This window comes from Humulus lupulus, chromosome 2, assembly GCF_963169125.1.
Source record: "Humulus lupulus chromosome 2, drHumLupu1.1, whole genome shotgun sequence".
Taxonomy (NCBI): Eukaryota; Viridiplantae; Streptophyta; class Magnoliopsida; order Rosales; family Cannabaceae; genus Humulus; species Humulus lupulus.
Genome location: NC_084794.1, coordinates 103,787,932 through 103,797,803, shown reverse-complemented (window position 1 = coordinate 103,797,803; position 9,872 = coordinate 103,787,932). Strand labels below are relative to the sequence as shown.

The following is a 9,872-nucleotide window of genomic DNA, read 5'->3' as shown; positions in this document are numbered from 1 at the left end:
CTAGTTTCTTTTGTTCGATTGAACTAATTCATGTCAATTAGCTAAGCTATACACGTATTGGTGTAAAGGTCAATATTGACCTTGTAAACTAATGTGTTTAAGTTGAGTTGGTGTGGGGATAGGTTTGTAAAATCCCAACAGTGGTATCAGAGCCAGGTTCCTTGGCTGAGAAAAGTTCAACTCAAAATATGGAAAACACATTGAAGAAACAATCAGCAAGACTGGAGGAAGATTGGCCTCAAGAACTAGAAGCACAAGAAGAATTTGTGGATATTCCTTTAATGGGTAACCCTAGTGAAGAACTTCAAACTCTATCTGATCTATTTAATTTCATTCCTAACATGAGTAACTTTAAAGTAGATATTGACAAATTTGATGGGTCTGGTGATTACATGATTTGGAGAAAAAAGAATAGAGCATTGTTGGCTCAACGGAAGCTGCTAAGGGTTCTTGAAGAACCTATTGAATGGCCAGAAAATACTACAAGAGTTCAACAAGAGGAACTGCTTGAAACAGCAACAGAAATCATCATATTCAATCTATCTGATTCAATAATCAGATTAGTGGATAAAGAAGAGACACCTGCCAAGATATGGAAAATGCTTGAAGAACAATTTTAGCAAAAGTCTCTTACAAAAAAAATATTCTTGAAAGAAAGAATATTGGGTTTCAAGATGAATCATGCTAAAACACTTGAAAAGAATATAGATGAGTTCCTAATAATGCATATAGAATTGGCTAATTTAGGAGAGAATGAGGCATTAAGTGATGAAAACCAAGCCATAATCATACTTAACTCACTGCCAGAATCTTATAGGGAAGTCAAGATTGCCATTAAGTATGCTAGAACTGAAATCACTTTAGAAGAAGTCATTTCAGCTTTAAGATCAAAGGATGTTGAGATGAAGAATGACAAGCTGAGAAATGGAGAACTGAATCTAAGCAGAGGAAGACCTACTCATAAAAATCCATGGCACAACAAAGGAAGAAGCAAGAGTCAGGGCCATTACAAAGGCAATCATCATGACAGAGGAAGATCTCATTCAAAGGGGCCAAATGATCAAAAAGGTTGTTTTCATTGTGGCAAACCTGGGCACTATAGAATAGATTGTTATTTCTGGAAAAGAGGAAAGAACAAGGCAGATGGACAAGAACATTTAAGCAGTTCAGATCATCAATCAAACAAACACAAGGGAGACTATCAAAATGCAAACCTAATTGGCGGTTATGATAATGGAGAAGTGTGTGTAGCTGCTACATCCTTTAAGGATGACTGGATTCTAGCTCAGGTTGTACATTTCATATAACTAATAATTGAAATTTGTTGTCTGATTTCATGGAATCAATGGGAGGCAAAGTGATACTTGGAAATAATCAAAGTTGTGCAATAGAAGGCTATGGAATAGTTAGCTTCAACATGTTTGATGGCATCACTAAAACCCTAACATGGGTAAGGTATGTACCTAACCTATCCATAAATTTAATTTCACTAAGTGCTTTGGATAATTTGAATGTAGAAAGCAAGATAAAAGGAGGGCAAATGAAGATATGCAAAGGGTCTATGGTGATCATGAAAGGAACAAAGAAAGATGTCTTATACTACTTGATTGGAGAGCCAATAGCAAATTGCAACAATACAGTAGTTGCTGCCCCTGAAGATACAAAGGCAAGCTTATGGCATAGGAGGTTAGGACACATAAGTGAGAAAAGGCTTTAGATAATGAGTGATCAGCAACTATTTGGTAAGGATAAAATAAGCAAAATTGATTTTTGTGAATATTGTGTTCTAGGCAAACACCATAGGCTTAAGTTTAAAACTGGTACACATAAAACTAGACACATACTAGAATATATTCATTTAGATTTATGGGATCCGGAAAAAGTAAGCACTCATGGTGGGAATGTCTATTTTTTGTCTATAGTGGATGACTATTCTAGGAAGGTTTGGGTTTTCTTGCTTAAACATAAGAATGAGGCTTTCAACAAATTTAGACAATCAAAACTTTTGATAGAAAACCTAACTAATAAGAGGATAAAAACCCTTAGAACCGATAATGGCCTAAAATTTTGTAATAATGAGTTTGAAACTTACTGCAAAGAAAATGGTATCCAAAGGCATAGAACCGTCCAATTGACACCCCAACAAAATGGGGTAGCCGAGAGAATGAACATAACACTTCTGAATAAGGGAAGATGCATGCTGCTTAATGTTGGATTAGCTCATGGTTTTTGGGGAGAGGCTGTACTAACAGCTGCCTATCTCATTAATAGGTGTCCTTCTAGTGCTATTGAGTTTAAAACTCCCGAGGAGAGGTCGACTGGTAAACCTCCAGATCTGTCCAACTTGAGAGTTTTTGGCTGTGCATTTTATGCACACCAAAGTGTGGGAAAACTAGAACCTAGAGCTTTAAAGTGTGTGTTTCTAGGTTATCCCGAGTGAGTCAAAGGTTATAGGTTGTGGGTTAAAGAGAAAGGTGGTTTTAAAACATTGATTAGTAGGGATGTATTATTTAAAGAAGATATTTTTCCATGTTTATCTACTACTAACCAAAATGCAGGTGAGAAAGAAAATACAAACCCTACAGGAAGCAATACTACCTACCTACCCGACACTATTCAGGTGGAACACATGGCTGAAGAATCTGACATAAACCAAGTAGAACCTGCCCAAACTCAAGCAGAATCTGAAACTGATACAGACCAGGTGGAACCAGTTGAAACTGAGATACAACAAACAGAAGAAAATGAAGATCAAATCCAGAGACAAAAGGACAACATGTCTAACTATTAGTGGACCCGAGATAGGGAAAGAAGAGTGCCTAAACCAAGCAAGAAATACAACTTCAATATATGGAATGAAGATCTAGCCTATGCCTACATGAGTGACTTGGAATCAATGAAAATAGAACCTCAATCATATGAAGAAGCAGTAAACAGTGAAAACTCAAGGAAGTGGATCAAAACCATGGAGGAAGAAATGAAGTCTTTAATGAAAAATAAGACTTGGAAATTGGTTGCTAAACCCAAAGGAAAGAGCATAGTGTCTTGCAAGTGGTTGTATAAACTCAAGGAAGGGCATAGCAAGGAAGAACCTGCAAGATACAAGGCAAGACTAGTAGCCAAAGGGTTTACTCAGATAAAGGGGATAGATTTCATTGAGATTTTTTCACCTATTGTGAAATACAAGACAATTAGGGTAATGCTAACACTTGCTACACATTTTGATCTAGAAGTAGACCAAATGGATGTTACCACTACCTTCCTACATGGGGAATTGGAAGAATAGATATATATGGAACAACTGAAAGGGTTCACTAAAGCTAATACAGCAAATATGGTGTGTAAATTGGAAAAATATTTGTATGGACTTAAACAATCTCCTAGGCAGTGGAATAAGAAATTTGATTCCTTCATGACTAAAAAAGGTTTCAACAGGAGTAATTTTGACACTTGCGTGTATTTTAAAGGAACTCAGATCCTAAATGCAACATACTTGCTACTGTACATTGATGATATGATTATCATAAGCAAGGAAAGGACAAACATAGATGTTTTTAAAGGTGATGCTCAAATATGATTTTGAAATGAAGGACCTAGGGGAAGCAACAAAGATACTTGGTATAACTATCAGAAGAGATAGAAGAAAAGGAAAGATGCATCTCGGGAAAATGGGATATATACAGAAAATCCTTGAGAAATTTTCTATGATGAATGCTAAGATAACCAAACAGCCAATTACCAACCAACACCCTATGTCTAAAGACCAGTGCCCTAAAACGAAAGAAGAAATATAGTATATGAGTAAAGTTTCTTATTCTAATGTTGTGGGCTCATTGATGTACCTAATGGTCTGTACAAGACCAGACCTGTCCTATGCAATGAGTTTGCTAAGTTAGTACATGGAAAATTCAGGAAAACCTCACTGGAATGCAATGAAGTGGGCTCTAAGATACTTACTGGGAAAAATGTTAGAAGGCTATAATGATGTTGATTATACAGGTGATAGAGACCAAAGGAGATCTACATCAGCATACTATTTCTTACTGAGAGGAAACTGTGTAAGCTGGAGAGTGCAACTACAACCAGTAGTGGCCCTGTCGACCACTGAATCTAAATATATTGCAGTAACAGAAGCTATCAAAGAAGCCTTATGGATACATGGACTACTAGAAGAGATAAACCTAAGTTGTGGTGTTCCTATAGTCTACTTAGATAGTCAGAGTTGTATTCATCTCTGCAAAAATCCTGTCTTTCATGACAGGACCAAACATGCAGAGATAAAATACCACTTTATGAGAGAGAAGATGACTAATGAACAAGTCCTGATAGAGAAAGTACCCACAGAGGAAAACTCTGCAGATATGGGGACAAAGATCGTGACCTTACACAAATTTAAGCTAAGACCCTCAGAGTTAATATGCACTAGTAATACAACTCAATTTGGGAACTTGGGTGGAAATTGTTACAATACAAGTCCCTAAATAAAGTTAATTTCAACCGAATTCTGTTACAACAGACCAAGACTCAAGACTGTATCTACCAACAACATATTACAACTCAGCAAAATCTCTAACAAATTTTTGTATTACACTCGTTATTCTTTCAGTTGCAAAATAAAGAGAAAAAAAAAGGCTAATACTCTTAGTATATAAGACTTATCTGTATCAGAAAAAGCCAGAGCTTAGTTTTGAGAATCCTTTGTGAGAGTCTTGTAATCTGAGAGAAAACAAGAGAGAGAAGTTGTGAGGAGGAGAGAAGAGCATCTGCTCAAGAGAGAAAAAAAAAACTGAGAAAATAAGAAGATCAAGTGAAGGAGATTACCTTTCGAGCTATGACTGGAATCCCTGATCTTCAAGGTTGTTCTTGGATCTGATTGTTTAGTGCATAATCTAGCCCCAAGAACTCTGAGGCGAGCTCGAAGAGGATTAACCCCAAATTGGGGTGAACCTCTATAATCTCTGTGTGTCCAATACTTCTTCCTTTTTCTCTTTTAAATTTCTGCTATTGTTTTTTTTTTTTTTTTTTTTTGTTCTTTACTTGATAATGTGCTGAGATTTTTGGTAGCCCTGGATTGACTTTCTTGGTAGAGCTTTCGAAGACCTTGATCACCTCTGCAAGAAAAATAAAGCAATAGGGTTAATAAATTGAAACTGGTTTATTTTGTCTAATTGAACTAATTCGTGTCCATTAGCTAAGCTACACACGTATTGGTGTAAAGGTCAATATTGACCTTGTAAACTAATGTGTTTAAGTTGAGTTGGTGTAGGGATAGGTTTGTAAAATCCCAACAGACATAGTTTGTTGCTACGCCGTGGGCTCATTAGTGATTGGGCCTCACAAGAGTGTATATTTTTTGAACATGTGGAGGTGAGACTTTTATCGATAACAATTGTCTCCAGTCGTCAAGGAGATGCAATCTTCTTGGAGATTACTCATTCACTCCATGTGTCTCTCCATTTTTGGTCCACTCATTTCGAGGTACTCGAGTGTAATCCTTGACACGTACTTGTGGCAGGCAATGTTAGGGATGAAGAGAATACAAAATATTGGAAAAACACAAAACCAATCACAAATCAATAATCAAACAAAATTTGAGAGAGAACACAACAAAGATTTGCACAAAATATATATATTTATCAAAATTCTTTATTCCAAACCACTAAAGATGATTGCTTGAAATTTCTTTATGAAATAATGAAAATTGGGATACAACAAGCTTTTAAACTCAACAATCAAGCACTTTCTTGATGAAAATGGTGATCTTTGAGAGCTAGAGCGAAGTTAGAGAGATGGTTAAAAAGAGTGATCAAGATCTTTGAACTTATTAAACTATTTATAGTGTTAGCATTGTCTTAGATATTACCTCAATGTATTTAAATTGAAAACATAATTTTTTTTAGAGCAAAAATTCTCACTCCCTTATCAGAACGTTGCAACATGTCGCCAAGAAAGAGTCAACATGCCACCACTCACTAAAACCCTCAAAATGAGGGTTCAGGCAACATGTCCACAAACCCTCTGGTTTTTGCCTCCATTTTTATTCGACATGCTTGGATACCTCTGTATTATTTAGACCCGAAATAGTGAATTTTAGATGCTAAGTACAATAACTCGAATTTCACACCTACTCGAGGGAAATAGATTGTCTTACATCAACTTGTATAAGACAACTTCATGCTTATATTTAACCAATCATTACAGTTGGCTCCCTGGAACTTTTTTGACATAGTCCTTGTGGGCAGTGGCAAGTCAGTGCGTCAATGAGGTGATTGTTGGCGTGACTAAGAGGACTCTTTGACTGAGGTGCAGTTTCATTACAATTTTGAATTTTAAATTGTACAATTAATGTCTCAAGTTGCTCCTTTCTTTTAGAACAACGACCCCATATCATAGACTTTAATATTTTCCTCTTCCATTTATCACATTCTCTTCTTCGCTATTTCAATAAAAAACCAAAGAATTTAAAAAAATTCATAGTGTTCCAAAATTTTAGCAAGAGTCCTCCGTCAACAGTCTTTTCCCTCCTATTTTATGTCTTATGTCATCATAAATTTTGCGCGTCCCTTATTTTTTATCTGCTCTAGGTACCGTCTTTATTTAATTCTCTCTTTTAGTATTTTTCCTCTTTTCTACGTAGTTTCTATATTTCCTTCTGTTGTTTTGATGCAATACCTTAGTTAATTGAACTTCCCATTTCAATTTTCTCTCATTTGAGTTGTTCGTCTATGTAATTCATAGTCTTCCATGGATTGTAGAATTTAATTGGTCTTGCCCATTTATTAAGGTAGAATTTTTTAGGTTCTAAATGTTAATGTTTGGGATCGTGCCTCCAAATCAAACTCTCGTAGACACATTCTATGATTCATCGAATGCTGAAGTTTTTGTTGAGGAAATCCTTAGTAACTACGAGTAAAAAGTCTAGGATATTTTGTGATCCAGAAGTGGGGATTCAAGACGACTTAACAGGGGTCCATTTTTTCACACGATCTTAGTGACTCTAGGTCTCGCGGTCCTCGTGGGTGCATTTCCCGTGAGTTCTTTTCTCGTTGGGGCTCTTCTTAGGAAAGATTCATGTAGACCCTACGAGCCTTTTTCATGTAGGTCTACGAGCCTGAGGCGCTCCGGTATGCAAATCATTTTTGCTACCGGCTCGTTCACCTCCTCGCTTAAGAGCATCTCCAATCTTGACACCAAATTTGGTGTCACACCAACATCAAATTTGGTGTCAAAAACTATTTTCACTACAACTACAACACTAAAAACTACACACACAAAATATTCTTTATTATTATATTATTTTTTTAAAATAAATTGAATATTCTTTTTATTATTATATTAATTTATCAAAATCATCACAATTATTATATCTAATTAATGTTTTAAATAAAACTACTCATTAATTACATGACAATAATACTATATAAATAATTAAAACTCGATAAATTAAAAGATCATATTGCATGTAGTAACATAAAGATTACATCACTAGAGAAAAAATATTACATTCATGGTAAAAAAATATTACATTACATTAGATTAAATTAAACCCAAAAGACACACTTGAAAATATATATTTTAATTTTGTGAGTTACCATATTCGTCTCACAAGTGCTCAATTAATGCATTTCTAAGCTCAATTTGAGCTTCCTTATCCTTGATTTTTCTATGTCTAGTAAGAAATTCTTGAAACCGAGCATTATCATCTTCTATCATCTGAACTTCTGGACTTGGCACTTCGACTCACTCTTCAATTGATGCATTAATATCACGTTCATCTTCAATTATCATATTATGCATAATAATACATGAAGTCATTATATCATGTAATACTTTTTTATTCCAAAGACGTGCCGGTCCAGCAATAATTGAAAATCTAGACTGCAATACTCCAAATGCACATTCCACATCTTTTCTACATGCTTCTTGTTTCATTGCAAATAATTTCTTTTTTCGATGACGTGGATCATGAATACTTTGAACAAGAGTAGACCATTTTGGATATATACCATCAACTAAATAATAACCCATATTATACTTTTTTCCTTTAATAACATAATTAGCAGGTGGAGCAATACCTTCAGCAAGATTAGCAAAAAGATGGGATGCTTCCAGCACATTAATGTCATTATTAGATCCCGGTAAACCAAAATATGCATGCCATATCTAGAGATCATAGTTAACTAGAGCTTCAAGAATAATAGGTTGGGGACCCACTACGACCGGCATATTGTCCTCCCCAAGCAGTTGGGCAATTTTTCCATTTCCAATGCATACAATCTAAACTTCCCAACATTCTTGGAAAACCTCGACGTTCACTAATGTGGAGTAGTCTTGCAACATCATCAGCGTTAGGTGATCGGAGATAGCAGGCTCCAAACACCTCGACAACAGCACGACAAAATCGCTTCAAGCTTTTTATAGTTGTAGATTCTCCTATTTTGATGTATTCATCGGTAGCATCTGTTGGTACACCATACGCCAACATTCGAAATACAGCTGTTACTTATTGCAAACCTGATAACCCCGAGTTTACCCATTCCATCCCTTCGCTGGATAAAGTAATTGTCATGTCTTTGTATAGCATCCAAAATATGAAGGAATAAAGGACGACCCATTCAAAATCTGCGGTGAAACATCAAATCGGTAAATCAAGGATTCTCTGCAAAATAGTCGTTGAAGAGATTGCGATCAACACTTTCCCGGTCACGGTTGATAACTATATGACCAGGAATCGAGCCTCGACGTGAGCCTTTGTTTTTTTGGTGTTGAGCAACGCAAAAATTGTTGCAAGCAGTAATTTGACCTACTACTTGCATTTCTATATCATCATAATAGTCATCATCTGAAGAAGATGGTGATAAATAAGATGAACTACCAGGATAAGAATTCATATTTTATCAAAGTTAAACTGTATATATTTTTAGGTGTACCCTATATCATGTGTGATATCCATGTTTTATAGTGTAAATGTCCTTATCTTCTGAATCCAAAATCAGAAGATAAGAAATCTCACGGATTAATCTTGGCCGTTAAAATAAATTGACCACAATCTCAACCGTTGCATTGTGTTATCATATCACATCTTATCTTCTGAATCCAAAATCAGAAGATAAGAAATCTCATGGATTAATCTTGGCCGCTGAAATAAATTGACCATAATCTCAACCGTTGCATTGTGTTGTCAAATCACATCTTATCTTCTGAATCCAAAATCAGAAGATAAGAAATCTCACGGATTAATCTTGGCTGCTGAAATAATTTGACCACAATCTCAACCGTTGCATTGTGTTGTCAAATCATATCTTATCTTCTGAATCCAAAATCAGAAGATAAGAAATCAAATCTTATGTAGCTTTTTCATCCCTATATAATCCCACACTACTCATTCAAACGAATTACCTCTTCCACACTACTCATTCAAACTGATCACATCTCTTCAACATATTTTCAAAACAACTACATTTTCCTCCTAAATGTCTTCCAGTCGCACTGCTTCATACTCACTTGAGAAAGATATGCACTTGTGCCATGTATATATTGACATTTCTCAAGATCCAATCATAGGAAGAAACCAATCAGGTAACAGTTTTTGGGCAAGAGTTGAATCAGAGTACCACAAGAATGGGAAATTTAGTAATCAACCTTGACCAAGAAGATCTTTGCAAACTCGAATGACTACCATTATTGGTGCAGTTGCAAAATTAAGGGGATGCATCAACCAAATCCAAAATAAAAATCCAAGTGGTGCTTCACAAGAAGATATTGTAAGTGTTTGTTATAATTTACTTATTGTAACTAAATTGTTTTTAAATTTTATTGACACCATTATTTTATTTATGTTTTAATAGTTCAATCAAGTGAAGATGTTATTA

At 35.4% G+C, this 9,872-nt stretch overlaps 1 protein-coding gene across 1 annotated transcript; it reads right to left on the bottom strand.

Moving 5' to 3' along the window:
* Positions 1–7,740: 7,740 nt before the first annotated feature.
* LOC133814587 (uncharacterized) lies at positions 7,741–8,485 on the bottom strand. Its single transcript, XM_062247529.1, has 2 exons — positions 8,275–8,485; positions 7,741–8,075 (listed from the first exon to the last, which is right to left on the bottom strand). Exons 1-2 carry the CDS (start codon positions 8,483–8,485, stop codon positions 7,741–7,743), a joined length of 546 nt encoding a protein of 181 aa, XP_062103513.1.
* Between the last annotated feature and the right edge of the window lie 1,387 nt (positions 8,486–9,872).

What these genes read in the sequence shown, in the direction of transcription:
- LOC133814587 (XM_062247529.1), bottom strand. Translation starts at nt 8,485, where the DNA reads ATGTTGGCGTATGGTGTACCAACAGATGCTACCGATGAATACATCAAA. An exon ending in AATGTTGGGAAGTTTAGATT is followed by an intron (nt 8,076 to 8,274) that starts GTATGCATTGGA and finishes ATCTTGCTGAAG; the next exon opens with GTATTGCTCCACCTGCTAAT.